This window comes from Gymnogyps californianus, chromosome 5 (assembly GCF_018139145.2).
Source record: "Gymnogyps californianus isolate 813 chromosome 5, ASM1813914v2, whole genome shotgun sequence".
Taxonomy (NCBI): Eukaryota; Metazoa; Chordata; class Aves; order Accipitriformes; family Cathartidae; genus Gymnogyps; species Gymnogyps californianus.
The window spans coordinates 11,167,848-11,188,961 of NC_059475.1; the positions used below are offsets into that span (position 1 = coordinate 11,167,848).

A 21,114-nucleotide genomic window follows, 5' to 3' on the forward strand; every position below is an offset into this window, starting at 1 on the left:
CCCCAACAGCAGTTACACTCATTTTGCTCTGTGCAGTTCTCCTTCATACCTGTGTTTGGGAGTGATCCTCTCCAGGACCACTTTGACAGCTGGCTGAGCTGTCCTTCCAGTGTAGCCCAGGTTTCTTGCTGGACAGTAGAGGGAAATCTGCCAAAGACACAAATTTTACCATCGCATTTGTATTGTTTTTGTCTTAAATAAAGTTTGCAATTAAAGAACGAGAGTAGAAAGTTAAACAGTCATCTGAATACAGTTGTACCTGAAGAGCTGACCTACAGTAATGAAGTTTATGGCCTCACTCACATGTGTGTACACACTATGCAAACACATGTTGACATTTTCAGCGGTGGACCTGAACTGCTTCCACTTTTTGGCTAGACGTAGTGAAGCAGCTTTTGAGTTCCAGAAAACTTTCTGGAAAACCAGCCCTCTTTAGAGGGCTTTCAGACCTTAAAAGCAGAGGCAGTCAAAACAACCAGCAACTTTTGAAGCTTTGGGTAGTTCCAAGAAACGAAGAAAATGTATGACTTCTGAGAGGGCTGTCTGTCAGAATGGGAAGGAAACGGGAAATGCAACCACCTGCAGGCAGTAAGGACAGAAATAATCCTGCGGTCTCACAAGCCAGGCCAACGGGCAGCATGCTGGGGGCTCTCCTAGGATCAGGCAAGGTAACCAATTGCTAAAAGTCTTGAACCAAAACTAGCACAGACAGACTTAGACCTGCTGGAAGAAAAAGTAGGGAGGCAACTTGCACCTGAAGGGAGTCAGGAGAGCTCTCTAATATTTGTGCCTGTGGGAGTTATACATAATAAATAATCTTTGGAAGGAAAAAAAGTATCCCTGAGCCAAGATATTACCATGTCAAGCTATAACTTGAGAAGTATATTTATAGCTGAATTATTAACTCCCAAACCCAATTATTAGTTCTGAAACCCACAAAGGTTCCCAAAGCAAACTTTGGTTCTTCTACATAGGGATTAAAAGCTGCATAAGGACAAAAGCAACACACCAGAGAGAGAAGACAGTTCCTGCATGTGGACTTGAGAAAAAGCAAGCCAGAGAGAGAGGCCAACTTTCCTTTCCTCTCATGTCTCACCTATTCATTCCCAATCTTGATGCAATTTGTTACATTCGGTCAAGAATGGAGGGAAATGATGCGCTGGAGTTCGTTAAGGAACTCCCACAGGGACTAGCAACCAGGGGCTGACCTTTATATTCTGTAAAGTGAATTGAGCCATAGGAAAACATGAGAATCCAGAATTAGGATTAAAAAATCCCACCATCACCTGTATGAGTGAGCCAGGAGGGTTTAGCCTGATCCACTAAAGCCCTTAGCCTCCTGACATGGGCAAATGTCATGGCTCAGCACACGGAGGGGAAATGCAACCACTGCAGCAGCGACAGCCATAACACCGATGAGGGCATAAAACCCACAGCCCAGGGGGTCTGCAGGGTAACGGCACGTGCCCATGGGGCGAACTACTTCCCACTACAGCTCTCGTGGGCACGCATTAGCTTACAAGGACAGGGCCTGCACATGCGAGAACATTGCTTCGCGCCAAGCCACAGCTTGCTGTCTTTCACAGAGATAATGGATTTATTCCCACCAAGACGCTGAACCCATATTTGCAGCTTCACATTCAAAACAGGATTTTAAAAAAAAAAAAAAAAAAGTTCCCTAGGGCACTATCACGATCTGCTTGGCCCAAAAGCTACTTCAAGTGACCAAGATAAACTAAGAGTGTGGCATTCCCTGTGGCCATGCGACGAGGATTAAAGATTTTGAAAGGTAATATCCTGCTCTGAGCCTTTCAGCCAATAGAACCATGACACTGATTTCCTTTCCTTGGCTGCGTACCTTGTGCTGTTTATGAAACATATGTGTTTTGGGAAATAAGTCTGAAAAGGAGACAGATTTTTCTTTCATGTGACTGATGATCATATGAATTCTTGTAACCAAATATTAAGTGGATTAAATATAGAAACTAAGAATTACAGTGTTCCTCCAGAGAGTAAAAAACGCCTTTATTCTGTTCCCAGTATACGCTGAATGTGCTTTACACCTCGTTTTAACAGCATACTTGAGGTTCAGACAAATTCATGCAGCACATCGCTTCCCTCTCAAAGGCTTTTAGCTCCCTCTAGAGCCCTTCGGAGGCACACGGAAGATTTTAATAAAATGATGGGAAAATTAATTGGCAAACGATTAAGTAATGTGCTTGCTGAGAACAAGCTGAAAATGAGTCGAAATTAAGAGTGACCCTCGGTCTTCTCTTCTTTCCTCCTCTTTTTTTCCCCTCAAACCTGGAATAAGCATCATTTTTGTTTGATCTTTTAAAAACTGAGATCAATTCAGGCAAGATTTTAAATCCAAGCCTTTGGTGAAGCCAGCCTCTGATATATAAGACAATCCCCAAATGCTGTACAGTGCTCAGAGACAGCCCTCAGGCTGACACAAATGCCATAAGACTTTTCGAGGGCACCCTGCTCTGCCTCCCCATCCCAAGCATGGGACAGCCTTCCCCTGGGTGGGACATCCCGTGCGGCTGCTCCAGAGAAGCCTCTCAGAACACGGCAAGTCCCCACACCTCAGAGGTGCACTGAATCCCAGGGAACACAGCCCCATTGTGGCCTGTCTGCCTGTCCGTCTGCTACAGCTGCCTCTCTGGGGACAGCCCATCACAGGGGATGGTTTGCTGAAGCTGAGCTTGGTGGGAGCATCGTCTCAGGACCGTGAAATAGCCCTGTGCATCCTCTACTGAGATTTACAGAGTTATCCCAGATGTGTGGCATCGGGGGCCTCCAAGGGACCACGGGGTCGGTAGTGACAGGGGTCATGCGTACCTGCAGGCATCTGACTCGGAGGCGAGCCCTGTGCCAGGAAGGAGAGATGCAGCTTGTCTGCTCTTTTGAGATACAAAAATTCATCCCACAGTGGGTACTTGCAAATAATCTTGAAGCTTGCTTGTGCATTCAAACCAAGCAAGCTGAGATACCTCTGCGTGAATGCTGGTCCCATAACAGACACAGGGATCCTACCTGTTTTGGGATCAGAGCCCTTAACTTCTCTGAAGGCAACTGGGACTCTGAGTGGCAGCAGAAATCCCCCTCGTTGCAGAGGGCAGCTGAGGGCAGGGTTAAAGAGTGGCTGTCACCACCATTCCCCAAAACCTGCTGTCTCCATGCCCAGAAACTGTGGCACTCGGTCACATGCACAAATCCCTTCTTTCCGCTGCTGTACATTCATGTTTTATACTTAAGGCTGTCAACACCCCAGTCTAACAGATACGACTGCATTTCTAATGAATTTTTGAGAGGGTTTGGGATGCTGGTAAGCTCACCCAGCTCTCATACTGGTCTGATCAATCCTGGCAGGTACCTGCGAGTCCTTAGTGCGAACTGGGCAGGCACCGAGAGCACTTGCAGAGGGGCTGCGCCAAGGCGGGCGGGCAACCCTGTTACAAGCAGCAGAGGTGTGACTGAGGATGGCTGGCTTGTTTTGGGACTGCAGCCCAGGAGGAAGATTACCTAGACACAGCCTCAGTTGCGAGGGGTGACCACACTGTGTTTCGGAAGTGAATTGAGCACAGACCCAATCACTATTAAAATCACTGCATTCCTGTGCGATTCCCATGGGCAGAGATGGGTCAGCCCAAACCAACTGAAACTGCTAGAGGACAAGAACTAGTAACACTTATTTTTACCAGCTCACCTCTTGGGATGGCTGTTAGCACTCTCTCCCTTTCAGTAACCCAGAAACATCACCTGTTTTTTTCCAACAAAAAAGAGGTGATAAAGCACCTGTAGATGGGTGTAAATAGGCACCTCCAGGAGCATTTCTAGTAAGTGATACTCAAAATGTTAGACCCAGCATTGCACCTAATCAAAAGCAATCAGTGCAGGCAGGGCTAGAGACATAATACATGGCTCTGGGATAGGGGTGCATTTTCTTGGCTGGAGAATAAGAGCGGACACCTCTTGCTGGTGGGTGTAATAATGTCGGCAACAGTCACACAGAAAGGGAATTTGATCTTTTGAGGACAAGAAAATGGAAAAGAAACATTTGGTGCATTTTAGATCTGTTTTCTCATCTAGGGACTCAAAAATAAAAAAACTTTTAAAGGAAAGAAGGAAAAACAGACATTTAAGAGACATGAAAACAGAAGACAGCACAAATAGAAGACACAATTGCTTCTCAGGCTTTACTCACTTGTTTGGAGTTTTCTCCTCCAATTCTGATACTTATTTAACGCTGTGGAGTGAAAACTGTTGGCTCTCTGTAGTGCTGAACAGAAACAGAAAAGATACATGGTCAGCTAATGCAGCAAAAGCCAGAGAGCGAAAATAGAGATGGGAAAAAAGAAAGGGGGGGGGAATCCCACGCGGTGGGGGGGCTGGTTTTCTAACCAGTCTCCCCGCGATCCCGGTCCCTCTCCCCGCGGCGGCGGCCGGGAGGGGGCAGCGCGCACCCGCCGCCGGCCCCTGCCGCTGCACGGCGGGGAGAAGCTCAAAGGAAAAGAGCTCATGTAATCCTTCTCACCTATCCCCAAACCAACACTGGCTCTTTTCTCAGTGAAGCTGGCGCGAGCAGAAAGGCAGAGACAGAGACACAGACGGGCGAGGGGACAGACTGAAGGGGTAAAAACTTCGGGATGCTATAATGCAGCTGGGTGAGGACGCAGAGCTGAGACAGGCTGCTCGTGAAGATCTAGATAACCCAGCTGGCATGGTAGGGAGGAAGGTGACCTTAGCAGCTGGGGGTGGGGGAGAGCATGAAACTGGGGAGGAAAAAGGATAAAATCCTTTAGTGACTGCATGGGGTCACACGCTGCTGGGCACACTTCGGGGGTTGCTGCTGTCCTTTTTTTGCCCTAAACAAGGGCTTCGTTATTCAAGAGTCAATTTAAGTTGCTGTATGAAATCCCCTCTTTTCTATTTGGATTAAAAAATGCATATATGGATGTGGAGGTGGTAGGAGACGGGAAGAAATGAATGCTGATGGCCTTTTATTTTCTGCAAAACCATTTCTTTGGCTGGTTTTAGCACATCTTTTAGTTCTGACCTTCTCCAGCTCCAGAAAGGAGTTTTCATTTGGAAGCAGACTGTTCCTAAACCTCTCCCCGCCTCCCTGCTAGCTACATCCTTTCCTCCTTGTGCTTTCACTGGCTACAAAAATTTTAAGCAGCTACTGATAGAAATACAAATTGAAGCAAGCAGAGCTTGTTAGTGCCTCCCAACATCACCCTTGCTTAGGCAACACTGCAAATGTTGTATTGGCTGCTAATAACGTCCAAACTTTTTACCGGTGGGAAAACTTTCATCCCACCCCTGCAAGCAAAGCATGAGGCACAACTACTCCAGGTTACCCTGCATCATGGAAATGCTGTTTCAGCTACAGCACCCAAAAGGCAGAAATCTCCCCTAAAAAAGACACTGTGAATGTACAACCTGACCACATCACAGGTAAGAGCCTCCGCTTCGAAACCTCCCGACCCCGGTTCAGCCCTCAGGAGAGGCTGCCGGAACATCCCCAGGTCAGGATGCTGCTTACCATCAGCAACTTTGGATGTTTTGGGGCTTTCCTCTGGTGCCACAGGGCTCCTGGCGAGTGATGCCCACCTCCGGACAGGGCTCAGGCAGGCGGGGGGCTCCAGCAGCGAGGTCCGTCCTTCGCTCACTTCAGAGTTTGATGAGTCACCGTTAAAATCAGACTCCAGCTCAGAGCTATGGGGAAAAAAAGGGAGAGATGGAAAGAAAGTGGGACATGTCAGAAGATGCACAGCATGGAGGTATTTGTTCCCCTCAGTGCAACAAGCACCAGCGTTAGCCCTGACAGCAGTGCGGGCGGCAGAGAAATAGATGTTTTGCAGCCAGAGCGGATGTCCTTATTTTGCTTTTTTTGTTGTCATTATTACAGGGCTGTAATTTGCAGTAGGTGCTACACAGCTGAGATATCCCTATTCCTGTCAGATCTCTGCTGCCTGGATTCACACCCACAACTGCTACGTTCAGCACCTGGAATCAAACTGGCATTGAGAGAGACTTGGGGTGAAACACCACACTGCTCAGCTAGCAGGGCCAGGCCCTTCTGCCCGCTAGGCTGTACTAAGATGAAGAAAGGGAAACAGCAGCATTTGCAATGCCATAATCCACCCAGAAGCAAGGCACGAGGGTCAAAACTCTACACTTTTCACCTTTTTCCCCACAGATTTTTGGAAATAAGAGGCACGCTGTAGGGAACTCGCAGGAGGCCAAATCCAGGGCAGCCTGCTCCGATCACAAAGTGGGCTTCACCGGCCAATTCAATACGGTTATTGCTGGACCTCGCCTCATCTCCTGTCCGGGACCTGGAACCAGCTCCCCTTTCTTGGCGGCAGGGGCTGCTGAGTACCCGTCACTTGGCAAGCAGCGGGGGAGGCGCAGCCCCCTCCTGCAACGCAGATGCCTCTGCACTGGCATTGCCGGCAGAAGATAAAGCCAAGGAGGGTGAGGAAATGCTGAGGGGTGGGAAGCTCTCCTAGTCTTCAGCACTTTGGGGGAACCCATGCTGGAAATCATGCAGCATCAGCCGTTTCGACCCCGAGGTGACAGATGATGCCACGCCGGCATCCACGGCTCAGATGAGACCTCTGTAAAACTCAGATATTTTGTTATTGCAAAACTTGGGTATTTTTGTTATTGCACCAGTATCATTTCTTATCATGTGTCGGGCACCTCATGGAGCCACGGGGAGGGTTTTGGATGACAGTGAGTTGCTGCACTTGGTCCTGACCCCACTTCTGGGTTCTGCAATACAGGACGAGGAGGGAGCCCGGAGGAGAGTGGTGAGGACAGCTACTGGCCCAGCAAACAGGGCTTAGGCAAGAAGTTGGAGGAAACTGTAAGCATCAGTCTAGAGAGAAGACTGAGTGAAGCTATGTGAACAGCCTTCAAACATGCAAAAGGCGCCTATAGGAAATAAGGAAACAAACTCTTCGGGAGCCACTGGGACAGCCCATTGAACAACGAGCACAATGAGGCACCTGAGCTGATCACAGAGGCAGATTTTGGCATCCCCTTCCTTAAATGTAATTAAAAATATGCCACACAAACACATGTGAATGGCACACACGCCGTGACCTTGCCTCTGGGCAGGAGAACGATTGTTTGAGGTGATTATTAGTCCTTCTTTCAATAATCATGGGATTTCTTTCGTCTCTAAAGGCCAGACTGTAGGGAACAGGCACTTTCAGGCCTTCTCACGTGACCACATTCCCACTGCCATAAATAAGCATGCCACCATCCCACTCAGCCTATTTTTAATGCAAACAATACTGCTAACCTAATTCACAGATTTATTGTGATGATTAATAGCTCTACCTTAGAAAAGAGGAGCTTACGCCATGAGTAGTCTTGTTGGCGTGGCAGGAGAAAGCTGTTTTGTGTTTATATAGCACTGCCTTGTAGAAAGTAAAGATTTATTGTAACAGCCCAAGGCACAGCCCAGGAGGCAGGAGAAAGAAAAGCTAAAGGGAAGCCTGCAGACAGTATAAAGCCAGGGTAAGTGCCATACAGGTATCACCCACCCGTCTTGCACCCCTGCTTTGCCCAGATCAAACCAGCAGTGCTGGGAGGCTGGGGCCAGCAAGGCAGTGAGGATGGGAGCACAGCTCCAGGTGTGTTGCTCTCTTGGTAGACTGAATCAGAGTGGCCTTAAATTTCACCACTCACACATACTTTTTAGGTGTCTTTCAAGCTGTGTCAAGAATATAGATATACATAAAAAAATATAAATATATGAAGTCTTTGATAGCTGAGATGCTGTGCGGGTGGGGAGATACCACACTAAGATTGGGCAGAGTGCCACAGAAAAGAAAAAGACCTGCCATTAACATTGACTGACATATTTCTGTTTTAAAGAGAAAAATGTTTATTTTCCTTGGCTGGCAAGGATGTAAGTGCTATAGTATGAAGCTTCTCCTCTGATGTCTGCTTGATAGGTGGTCATTGTTCACAAGTACCTAAAGCCTGAACTGCAAATCCGTGTCACCGAGGTGGTGGTTTTCCCCGTCCCACTGAGTGTCCTGCAGCCAGCTCAGCAGTGCCATTTGTCACTTGCTATTTCTCTCGTCACCCCTTTTTAGGCAGGCGCTGGCCTGCCGGAGCGGTGTGAGGCGAAGGGCGCCCGAGCTGCCGCAGCAGCGGGACGCTGACCTCAGAGATGCTGGCACCAGCCGCACCAGTGACAGATGCGGCGTCGCCCCTCACGCCGTGTCCCGCTGGAGGGGAACCAGGGGCCTCGCCGTCCAGCCGCGGGGGCTGCCACAGGGAAAGGACCTGATCCCTCAGATCAGAGGGATTAGCCAACTCTTATCGCTGCCCGGGTGCCACAGGGGCACCACAAGCCAGAGGGTATTAGCGAGGGATACAAGTACATGCTCCGCAGGGGTGTCTGTCAAACAGGTAGGAAACCCTTCCCCAAGCTCTCCATCCCCTGTGGGAGAGGAACCCCAGAGAGGTTCATCCTTCCCCGGAGGAGCACCCAGACCCATGTGGCAGAGCACAAACACCATTTAAAACCACCGCAGGGAATAGCAGAAAGGTGCATTTCTAAAAGCGTTGCTCTCCACGAACTACACACAGCACCACAAATAGGTGCTCGAAGGACGTCAAGAATTTGAATGAGCTTCCTTACAGAGCAGTAGCTCTGTGTTTGCAACAGTTGGCTTTGGGTTTGCCTTTTTTTTTTTCCTTTTTTTTTTCCTCCCCCTCTTCTTTTTTAGTTCTCAGTAAGGAAAACTGCTTTACTCGGGAGATACCAATCTAATCTTTAGATGGAATGAACTCCCACAGAATCCTGCCCAGAAAGTCAATATATTCTAATTTGTACGCAGAAATCGGGCTTCCTCTGACAGCTCTGCAAGGATCATCCAATTTCAGATTTCTTAGGGGTGGGCAGGCCCTCAAATGCCCCGGGAGAGGCCCAGGGTTCAGAGCTGCAGGATGATGCCCCAGGTGGGAGGCAGCCACCTCACAGGATGCACCTTTTGCCACAACACACCCACTGCCCTAATCTCTGAACTGACATTTTTTGGTACACAGAGAGCTGAACCCGGGCTGATCAGGTCAATGTTTTTCTCTCTGATTCAGGCCCCTGTGTGGGATGTGAATGTTTGAAGACTTCCTGCAAAGTGAGTCATATGTCTGGGGGATTTATGGCTGCGGTAAAGAACAATTGTTATTCTGAGCGGTTTGTCTTTTTCTTTTTTTTTTCCCCCCCCAGTTGTACGTACATTCAGTACTATATTTTGTTATATTTTTCCTTAGCGTTCCAGAGAAAACCAAGCTGCTCTTATGGGTTTTTTTATAAGCTTACTTGTATTTTAAAGTACCTGCTTGCATCACTGGTGACCATGACTCGGATAGCGAGAAGGTTGTGCTCGGTCATCTCCTCCTCAGGGATGACCCTCACGGTGGCCCACTCGGGGGAAGGGGGTGAGAACCAGCTCTCCAAGTCGCAGCGCTCGGGGATGCTCTTCGCCTTCTTCGGGGAGGTGGGCTCATCGGCCGCGGGCAGGCAGCAGTCTAGGAAAGCACAAAGGCAATAGCAGGGTGTTAGGAGAGGAGGGAGTCCACGGGGGGGACCTCACCCTCGTGTTCAGGTGGTCCTTGGCCATCGCTGACGGTTGCCACACGGGGCCCTGTGCTGTCCCCACGGGTGCAGGTGAGGTGCATGCAGAAACAGCCTGGCATAGCAAGAACATCCCTTCAACCCAGTACAGCCCTGCCAGGGTTCGTCAGCTCGGATGCAGTGAGAAGGAAACTTCAGGGGCAGCCTCATCTTTTGCAGCTGCAGGTCCTCGCTCTGCTCAGTGGGATGGCCATCAGGCTGGGTGCCTGGTGGCAGCAGTAGGACAAGTGCCAGCCACACAAGTAGGGATTTACGGTCTCTTTTCAGGGCCCCAATGTATGTGTGCCTGTGGCAGGAGGCAGATGGACCAACCTTTCTTGGGTGGCTAAAACTTCAGCCTTTTATTGCAAGTTTAGGTCAATTTAGGACAGCGGGAATGAGCAAAATAAACACAGGCTCTTCAGGTTATTTTTGAGTGTGTACAGCAAATACAGACACTGATTTGGGAAAAGAAGCATCACAGCAGTTAGTTAAACAGCACCATCCCTGAACTTCGCATGCAGGCAGGAGGAATAAAGAATAAAGCCAAGTTTCCCTCGCTCACCCCAGGTGAGGCAGACGGAGCCAAAGACAGGAGATCATCTCTCCCTGTGAAATCCTTAATTTCTGAGCAACCTTATCTATCCATAACCTCCTGCACAAGCAAATACAAATGTATCAGCTGCACAAGTTCCCCTGGGGCTCACTCCAGAAAGGACAAATGACAAGCTCTGGGAGAGTGGCTTTGCTTGGTTCGCATCCCATGTGTGGTGCTTTCACCACATTGAATTCAACACTGTTGCTTCTAATTTACACCTGTATAAGTGGAAAAAATTCAGACCTGGAACATGGCTTATTTTCTCATCTATTAGAGCAAACTATCTAGTAAACATCAATTAAACTCCTCTTTAACTTGCAGCTCCTCCATTTATTGCAGGAGTGTACTCACCCCTGTCCTCCACCTTGCAAGGGTTTTTAACTCAAACGCCAAGCGCTTACATGGGTTGAACGCAGAAAACAAACCAGCCAGGAGCAAGAGTGCTACAAGCAAATCCCAGACGCATTAGGAGGATTATATACACCGCAGAGCCTGAGTGCTGGCCCACGGGACCCTCTGGAGCAGCAGTTCTCCACCTGCAGTCCCTGCGTCTGTCCCCAAGCTGTCACACATGGCTGTTCACTCGCACCCGAGAGGCAGTGGCCACCGGGCACTGCTGCTCCTGGGAGCAGACACAGCAGGTATTGCAGGTGCATGACCCGCGCCACGCTGAGCTCTAACCCTGTCTCGGATCACTTGGTCCATCCGTCGCTGTCCCCTCCCCGTTACCATTTCTGTGGAGCTGTGAAACAAGGTCCTCAAAACAAACTGTGACAGCAGAGCTACACCTTTATTTTGCATGATTCAGGCAGCTGCCAGCCTCCCCCAGAAAAAGAAAACTGGTGTTCTGAGCTTCTGCGCCTCTCCCAGTTATTGTTTGTGCTCACCTCCTTTCTGTGTTTGAAAATAAGCATCACCAAGGAAAGCCCAGCTGCTCGTGGCCCAGATGACTGCTTTACAGGTACAACTCTTGTGCTGGCCAGGTGAAGCTCCCTTACTTGTGCTCACAGTCTGAGTAACATGGCTTTGTGGGTTTTTTTTCTTTCTTTCAGTAGTTTTACTGATTATGCTTTTCCCAAGTGGCACAGAGCATTGCACTTTTCAAAAGGCTGCGGTGAGCTCTGTTTTTTCACTCTTCATAAAAGTCAGTGTGTTTTCTTGGCTTGAAAACTCCTCAAGACTTCACTGCTCACAAGAGTTTTGTGGGTTGTTTTTTTTTTTTTTTTTTAATTATCCTACTTCCATGTACAAGAAGCCAAGGAGGATGGAGGACTGGCTCACTGCTTCTCCAGAGCAAGATGCTCCCATGTGAAAACACATGCTCAGGCTCTACGTCCAGCTCACTAGCAGCACAGCAGCCACGTGTTTCTTGACCGCAGAGATTTCATTTCCTTTGGGAGATGGAGGAAATTTATGCCTCTCCGATTTTTATGTCTGACTTCCACTTTGGCCCAGCCAGGCCACCCACCCCAAAGCTGCTTGCAAGCAGTGCCCGGCAGCGTTCAGGTGGCAGCGTGGGAGTCCACAGGTCAGCAGGGCATGGCTGCCTGCAGCAGGGCATGGCTGCCCTTCCTCACATGGGGGCATGAAACCCTCCTGGGAACAGCCCCCTCTCCCCCAGAGCCGGGCTGGACCGCAACTTGCCATTTCTACTCTCCAGAAGCAAAGTAGAAAGCAGTATTGTGAGCCAATTTGTAAAACCCAAGTCCTTCAGCTCAACTTTCTCCTTAAAAGATGCTGCATTTTATATGAAAATCAGAGCAAGCAAAACCAAACAAAAGTTTGCCAGCTCTGTCTATAAACTTTGTACCGGTGCTGGCAATAAGCACTGCCCAAGGTCACTGCAAGCAGCTGTTAAAGAAAGTCAGTTTTGCCATTTGCTTGCATGCTCAGTACGTAATCCCTTCCCGTCCTGTGCATTAATGCTTTCCTTGCCACGCTAACAGGGAAGAGGAGAAAACATGTTTATGACTAACAGACACACAGCTGGAGAGCATCGAAACCCACAGATAGACAGACTACCTAAATGATTCCCAGCGTGGTTCCTGAATGTGAACAGATTTCCAGTCAACAAGTCCCTCTGCAATAGCCTGTTACACATCCAGTTTTCAATCATTATAGACATAATAGAGCTGGTGAAGGACCTCGGGATGTCATCCAGGCCACAGGATGACAGTGGCAGATAACACCTTCACCTCTCTCTGAAGAGTTATATTTCTCTGCCTTTTTTTTCTTTTTTTTTTTCTTTTTTTTTTTGGTATCATGGTATCTCCCCTTCTTGAATTCTGTACCTAGAAGCTGACCCCCTCAGGGATCTGTTAGACAGCCAAGTTCTTTCCTAGTAAGATAAGTTTGCATTCACAGCGATACTAATCAGGTTTAAGATCAGCATCCTGCATTAGCATCCACCTGGATCTAGTGAAAGATGACCCTGTCCATGGCAGGGGGGTTGGACTAGATCTTTAAAGGTCCCTGCCAACCTGAACCACTCTAGGATTAGAAAGCAAACCCACTCCTTACTAACATATTTAATCAATATTTGTATTGTGACATAAATTGCACTCAATTCCATAAAAGCAGAAACTGGACCATCTCAGTGTTTCAGTGCGTGGGACACCCACGGGTGCGCATTAACTCAAACACTGGATTACACATTCTGCAGGACATTCGAAAAGATTAAAATTAGTACCGCTGTTTCTCATCACAGGGCTGCACCTTCGGGAACAGGCTCAAACAAAAGGCAAAGATGTTCCAGACGCCCAAGCATCAGGGTTTTTTTGTAGGCCCTGATAACGTTACACAATTTGACTGTTCTCTCCTAAAAAGCAGCCCTTCCTGCAGTGCCAGACCGAACCCCCAACCCTGCAAGCAGGCGCTGCATGGTGAAACGCAGCCCAGCGGAGCACTTTGGGCTCCCACAAGAGAGAGATTTCAATCCCCGAGAGCAAGAGGGGTATGGACCGAGTACAGAGAGCAGGGACAAGCTGCTGCTGGATTTGTGTAAACACTGTGGAGGAAGAGCGTAGCCAATTCAAACAAAAGCCTGGAGGCTCCGCAGGCCTGGAGTCCGCCTGGCAATTATTACCTGCCTCTCCACAGCAATGCAAACAAATCCAATCGGCCATCAGCTGCGACTCCACTGTTGGCCATCGCTGCCATTAATTTTAAAGGAGTATCAAAAAGGAGAAATATGATCTGATATAAACAAGGAATTTAAAAAGAAAGCTGAGACTTCTTTAAAGCTCTTATATTGCACAAAAAGATAAGAAGGGCTGTCTGAACTAATTTCTCCTGAATCAGCCCAAAGGTTGAGTACTTACACAAAGGTGAGGCATACATTTATGCTCCTGAACAGATGCTAGGCTAAATAAGAAGCAGCCCTCGTGCCTCTCCATTCCAGCTGGGAGCCACGCAGCTCTACCTGAATCCTGGACAGCCACTCATCCTTGCAGCACCGGCAGTCAGGTCCTCAGTGAGACGTCAGCACAGCGAGGCTGAGCAGGAGGACACTGATTTTTTCGAAATCTGACTTCAGGGTGGAAACCAGGGTCTAAACCTCAGTGCCCTGATTCCCATCATGCTGCAGGCTGAGAGTTAAGCACCTCAGACTGGCACCTCTAGTGACCATTGCAATTAACTGGTCATGCACCGAGCCGGCTGATAAACCGGCCCTCGTGGAGGAGGCAGACGGAGCCTCACTGGAGGCTGAGCTGTGCTCAGGCAGGGGATAAGCCCGAGTTGTTCGGCACTTCTGGGCACATGCAGCAGCCCCCCCTGCTGCCCCTGCTCTCTGGGGAAACTCAAGCTCTTGCAGATGAATTAAGGTGGACATTCAGCTCCTAAATCCAAGGTGGCAATTCCCACATAAGCTCCAAGATATCTAATTTTGCTAGTGCTTGAGTCCTTTCATTAGTCTGTGCCTGGCTGTACTTACTGTGTTTTCCCACTTCTTCACCAGAAAATGGCCTTATTGCTATTCCCAAAGGGGAATGGGCACGCAAGTGGACCAAGCCACTCGTCTAGGATCACCCAGGCAGCCTGTGACACTGCAGGCACCTCTGTGGCCAGCCGGCACTCTCTCTCTGCATCAGGTTTCCTCCCCAGGACAGGAAATTTTCTACTAGAAGCTAAGAGACTGAGTCAGAAGAATTGAACTTTGTAAGATAAACACATACAACGTAAAAGCTAGAGAGGCATCCGGTCTGGGGGACAGAAATGGGCACAGCCTCGTTTCCTGCCGATGCAAACTGGTGCCATGCCACTGACCTCAGTGGGGCAGCACCAGACATTATCAGAGGAGAACCCAGTCCTCAGGAAACAGTCACTCAAAATAGCATTTGTGTAAGATCTTACTTCATTTCCATCATGCTCACTTCAGATTTCCTACTATCTATGTCTCAGCATGCTAAAGACCGCCAGCAGTGAGTATGCCTGCTCTGTAGCACAGTTTGGAGTGGAGTCCCTACTAATTCTTTGCCAAAATGTTCAAATAATTTACCCGGGGGGGCATGGACAAGCCATGCATGGGAGGCATTAATCTTAGGTCGCAGTCAGCTGACCAGATCTGTCATGCGAGTACGACTGCAGGGACAGGCAGTACATACCACAAGTATCTCACAGCACGCTGCTGGCCAGTTAAAGTGGAAACGTCCTAACAACAACTGACTTGCATTTTTTAGGTGCTGAAGCTAGTCAGTATGAGTAAGCCAGGGAGCTAATGTGCTAATTTCCAAATCCTCCACGTCCTTTGGTGCTTTCCTGCACGTCTGAAGGGAAGCGAGCAGGCAGGGCAGCCCTCCCGGCTCTGCTCAGACACGAGCAGCAGGTCCTCCGCAGCCTGCACAACCCAGTGTTAATGCTGTTTGTTTTATGGACTACACTTACACAACTGTAACTTGCTGTCTGAAGGTCTGGTGGGATTAAAAGAATTTAAGTTTTCCATTCCTTAAGTTCTTGTTAACCTCCTTCTAACTCCGCTGTCATCCACATATTATGATCCTTCCTTATCCATCACACTGCCCCAGTGCTTTGTTTTGGCCACACCATTGCCTTTTTCATTAATCTCCCAATTCTCCCCTCTCCTCTCCCCTGCCAAGAACACCGTGCCTTGCCTAATTTATCCCCTACCTCCTGGTTGCTTTTCCCCAGCTGCCCTTCTCAGAGTGATGTCCCAGCAGGCTCCTGGATGCTCCCTTCCCTCCTCTTCCAGCTCCAAACCCTGACAGTCCTCACCCATTTACATGCTGGCTCTGCTATTGAGCTGGACAGTTTCTGGGGCTGGGGACATCTTGCTGGCTCAACAGCAGGTGGACCTGGCCCAAGGCGAGGGCTTGGAGGGGCTCTGCTCATCAAAGCGGCGAGAACAGCTTTGTGGTAGTGGCCTCACACTTTCTGCTCCTAAACCGCATGACAAAACCGCAGGTTCCAAATCGAGAGTGGAGCCAGGCTGGGTTGAAGCACACCGGCCAGCGGCTGCACTTCACCGCCAGGCACAGCGCAGGCAGGAGGAGGTGAGGCTGTTCTCACCCTCACCAGCCCGAGGGCACTGAACACACCTACAAAGGGCACGCTGCACCATGGCATGGTGCGGGTGACCGGCCTTTGGAGAGTGCACTGCCTGCCCAGCCAAAGCCTGGAGTGAGTTTATTCGCTTTAGTACCAGACTGCAGCCCAGCAGGACAAAAGCGTTGGGTTTTTTCGCCCCACTTCAAGAAAAATTTGAGTTTCTGCTCAGGTGGTTTGGGTTCAGTTTCTCAGTTACATACTTTCCTGAACAAAATAAATGAGTTACTTCAGAGGAATTTTCCAAAGGATCCAGAAACCCAAATCCTACTGAGTTCGGGAAAACCTCTATTTTAACCTCTCTATCCTCTGCTGTCCGTGGTCACAACAGCAATACTAATGCTTCCTTCTTTCTCTGCTTTGCCATGGTTGCCGGCACAAAGGGCAACTCAGGGCTTTAGGGAGTCATCCCTTATGCAGAGTTACAGCTAGAAAAACCAATGCATAGATCTAAAGCCCTTTAATATTGAAAAAAATTTTGCAATGCATCTTATAATGCAGAGCAATGCTCAAAATACTGGTGCATTCACATCAGCAGTCACAGCTCTGTTCAGAGAATAATGCCAGGGCAGGGACGGCTGATCTCGGTGGCCTGGGGCAGCACCATTCCCACACACAAGCTCTATTGCCTATCTCTTCACTGAAAGCGTGAAGACTTGCACTGAGAGCAAATAACATGGCTTTAGGTTTTTTTGGGGTTGGGGTTTTTTTATGCAAGCAGTGGACCCTAGCTGCCTTCAGTTATTTAAACAGCAGCAAGACAGTAAGTGATTTCAACAGAACAATCCTGTATTCATCTGGCCCTCCCACTCAAACACGATGAAAAATTTGGATAAACAATTTCTCCTTTGTCTCTATTTCAAAGCCCACCTCATCCTCCTCGCACTGGGAGACAAATAACTGTTTTCCTTACAGGGCAAGGATTTAGCTAAACCATGTGGTAACTGAGAAGTATCCCTAAAGCTTCATCTGCAGGGCTCGCATCCAGGTCAGCGCTCACCCAGAGGTCAGGGCTGTTCAAAACTCGCTCCAACGTACAGGCTTGGCCAAACAGCCCCTGCAGACCCCAGAGACAGATGCAAACCTCTTTCCAGTAAAACACACTTTCATTCTCCGTTAAGTGTCATGCCAAATTTTCCCAATTCACCAAGAGTGCCAGCTCACCCTGGCATTTGAGACACAGCAATTTTTGCACCAAGTTTTGAATGAGTCAGAGATGCAGCCAGCGAGGGACAACGACGTTACAAGATCTCTGCAATGGTGGGAGGGTTTACAAAACTTGGAGGTGGGCCTTATTGCAGCTGTACAGATATGGTCAAGGAGTACAAATCCTCAGTTTTTCCCCATAGCACCAATAATCTAAACACCACGGTTATTTACTCACGAAAGGTAAATTAGCAAGACCATTTGGACAGTAAGACCGTCTTCAGCCAGTTCGTGGCTTCTGGGTGGACTTGCAGGAATTCACCCATCAGACCCAGCAGAGACTGCGGCTGAGCTGACTAGACCACTCAGGTAAGTTTGTACCGAGGAGCAGAGAAGGCAACAAAGTGACCCAAGCCTTTGGGATGGCACGGCAAGGCCCTGTGCTGGACTGCCAGCCTGCACCCAGAGCCCCGTCCCTTCAAAATCCTTCGCCCTGCTTTAGGGGAAGACGGGCTGTATGAAGATGCTCCCATCTCAGCCCAGCTGCTGAGCAGGAGCCGGGCAGGGCTCATACCCCAGCAGGGGCCTGTTTCAAGCTGATTATCAAATCTGAGAAACAAACTGTAGGGTTTTTTATGGCTCAGCAAAGTGGCAGCCTCTAATTAGGAATATAATTATGGTTTTTGGAGGTCCCTGTATACACAAGTCCAGCAGCAGCCCTCCTGCAGGAGTTCTGAAGAGACGTTTCCCCTGATCTCTCTGGAGACACTCTCCCTGGCTGAGCCCTGCAGAAAGCACACAGGCTCAAGGCAGCTTTGAATCAGCAAAAAGCATGCAAATTCAGTGTGGTGGTTTTGCTCACCGAAAGATCATTGTAACTGTGATTCTCTCAATGACAGACTTGTAAAATTCACACACTTACAGAATAACATCCAGTGATGATCCACCATAACCTAAAAATCATTTTTGCCCCCTTTTTTTTTTTGTTTTTAAATTACTTTTTTGTATCAGCCTTCTCAGTGGTCTGGATGCATTTCAGCATCTAACAATGCCTTCAAGCAGCACCGCTCTCCTGCAAAGGCTCTGTGCCCGGCGGGAATGGCCAAGGAGGGAGCACAGTGGTGAGACCATGCATGCAGCGCCGAGACCCAGCTCTGCAGCGAGGACAGCCCCGCAAGTCATCCTGAAACCCAAAAACAAGGATGGCGAAATCTCTCAGCATGCAGGATCAGGGACTCAGGGATCTTAAGTGCTTTTGTGAATACCTTGGTTCACCTTCCTCCCTCAGGTACGAGGGCAAAGCTGACAGCCAAGCATAGCAGTGGAGAGGTCTTTCTTGTCTGTAATATGCTGCATATTACAGACATGAGCTACATGAATATCCTTAAAGCCCTGAAAGCTTGCAATTAGTTTTGTTAGCAATTTTCTCCTGGAGTGATTTTAAAGCAGTTTATACCCGTGGAAATACAGGGCAGATCTCCCCCACAGCTACCAGGCACCTGCGCCGGTTTTGCTCAAGCTAAACAGGAGCAGCGCGGCTGAATGGGCCCATTGGCCTCGCACTGGAAGAGAGCAAACCTCTCCCAGTGTCGCAGGGCATCACTGCCAGTCCCCGCAGGGACCGAGGGAGAGCTTGCATGGGGCACTGAGCTGCACAGACCCAAATCCAGGACTGACACTGTCTCACGGTCTTGGCACCACCGTGCACTGCCCAGCGTGTCTGGGCCATGCCACTAGACCGCTCTGCCAAAAAGCTCAAGCTCAGATTTTTGAAAGCTCAAAATCTCAGAGCTGTTTACTGCCGCTCCGTGACTAACAAACTGCCAAATGTTGTCTACCACCAGGCAAGATCCCTCTGCTACTCCAAAGCAGATAAATGCATCATCACATACCTCCCTCCTGGTCCCAGAGGCTTTGCCAACACACCAGCCCCATTTAACGAGGGAAAGGTGCTGAGTTACACGCTGGTGTCTCACACACACCATGCCAATTCAGCACTGCACACAGAAGCACTGAAACCTTTTTCCATGTTATGCCATGCTTGGTGGTGCAATTGCAATGGTTTTGCTTAGCTGATGAAAACACCACGGTCCCGTGACAGGCCCTGGCATGGGTCCCCTTCAGAAACCTGCCCGGGAGCAGCGTGCCACCGCACACGTGGCAAAGGAGAGGCCCTTTCCAAAGGGGCTTAGCGTCCACCCACCCAGGGCTTCGCAGACAGCTCTCAGCACCTTCTATGATTACCATTTATAAGGCGCAGATCACTCCAGCATCTGAGTGCCCCCACCGATAACACCAGGGCCAACAAACAGACGTAAGCAGGAGATGTTATTCATACTGGCGAATCTCACTTGACAAGTCAGCCTGACTTTCTGTACGGGCTGCTGCTGCTCCTGAGTCATCTGCCAAACCAGCGTCAGGCAAATCACATTACTGTGACCTGACAAGGAGATGACAAGGGCTCGGGAACCAGCCAAATTTGGGCAGAGCCAAGCCCCCGCTGGGGGCAGCTGGGCCGGATAGGCCATTTTCCCCCCCACCTCGGGCAGAGCACGTGCTGCCCACAACAGCACAAAGCCTGAACTCTGCCAAACAACGTCCCCCTCCCCACTGGGAGCGCTGGGCTAAGCACCTCAGACACCAGCTGGCTCAGGGCAGCTGTGTTTTATCAGCTTGGCTCAGGAGTGGCTGCTCCGTCTGTGCCTCTGCCCATCTTGGACAAAAATGGTCAAAGATGCTCCACTGAAAAATCCCCAATCAAGGCAGCTGCAGCAGCCTCCCCATCAACGCCACCACGCCATAAGCAGCCAGAAGCATTCACGTTTATCCTCCCGCCTCCTCTTTAGCTGGTTTTAAGCCATGACAGGGGAATTCATTTTCAAGCAAGGTACAGTGAGAGCTCCCGCAGTATTTCTTGGCTAAGGCGAGTCAGACCAAACGGGAGCCTTGCACAAGCAGGAAGGGGGAGCGAGCCTTGCTGAGCTAACTGAAGTATGAAAACTTAAAACAATACAAACCCAGAGAACATCCCTGAAGGCAGATGAAAAACAGAAACAGAGCCCGGAAACAATAAATTTTAAAATGATATCAACCTTTCTGCTTTGGGCCACAACACACCCAGTGTACTGGTGGTCAGGAATAAAGTTTCTGCAGGGAGGCTGGTCCAGAAAACGCCCCGGAGAGCACCCTGATCTGGCCGGCTTGGGGGTCCCCCCACACCAAACACAAGGTCCAGTGGCTGACCAGATGGAGACCCCCTGGCTGGGCCCTCGGAGGGAGTAAGAAATTATTCATACCTGCTGCTGGCAGTGAAAGGGGACTCTGCCACAACTGCCCTGCCCCAAGGGCAGGCAGCAATGACCGGTTTCTTACAGTCCTGCCTATGTTGCGTATCTGCGTGTGGGCCTTGTTCAGGGTGGGAGGAGGGAAGAAGGAAACCTACTGGAATTAGGTGTCACAGCCTGCATTTGGGATGTGATGGTTTGGCGCCTCTGACACACCACGATCTTGTGACTCCCTGACGGCTGCAGTACTTACCCACAGCTGCCCCAGCCATTCAGGACCGGCAAAGGGCTTTCAGGTCCTCAGGTGTAAAGCACCACTGAATCCCAAGTGCTGCTCTTATCAACGGGAGGTGGGTGCCCGGGCACCCAGGGCTGGCATACAGCTCACTTCCCCTGCTGTGCAACTGGCCCAGTACAACACAGTGCCCCCCCCCCCCCCCCCCCCCCCCCCAAAGACCCCAGCCTAACTTGTGTCCTGCTTTCCCGCCTGGCAATCCTGAGGCTCTTGGCCTGCCATTAAACTGTGTCACCCCATAACTCATTCACAGGATGAGTGGACTCTGCCTGGCCTTGTATGGAGCTGCTGACTAAGGCAATGACAGGAGTGAACAATTTTAAAGTGGAGTTACTCATAAACATAGGCAGCTCTGATGGTGAAAGCAAACACCAGTTGGCATCAAAAACTGACGTTAAGACATTCAGTCAGCAGACCACAAATTGATTTGTAGCACACCCAGCACACTTTACTGCCTCTCTGACTTCTTACTGTATAATAAACTAAAAAAATAATGTATGAGTCCTGCTTATAATACAGCAGTGCTTTAAGAAAGCTGCAGGGGCAGAAGGAAGGCATCTTCATACCAGTGCTGCGGAAG

General features: G+C 49.4%; 1 protein-coding gene across 1 annotated transcript in view; it reads right to left on the minus strand.

Moving 5' to 3' along the window:
• The window catches only part of MICAL2 (microtubule associated monooxygenase, calponin and LIM domain containing 2), a 109,165-nt gene that overhangs the window by 24,249 nt on the left and 63,802 nt on the right, over nucleotides 1–21,114 (minus strand). The window contains exons 25-28 of the mRNA XM_050897014.1: nucleotides 9,372–9,564; nucleotides 5,552–5,724; nucleotides 4,211–4,285; nucleotides 50–147 (exon numbers count right to left, since the gene is read on the minus strand). Coding sequence (XP_050752971.1) covers nucleotides 50–147; nucleotides 4,211–4,285; nucleotides 5,552–5,724; nucleotides 9,372–9,564 — 539 coding nt within the window. The remainder of the gene's footprint in view (nucleotides 1–49; nucleotides 148–4,210; nucleotides 4,286–5,551; nucleotides 5,725–9,371; nucleotides 9,565–21,114) is intronic.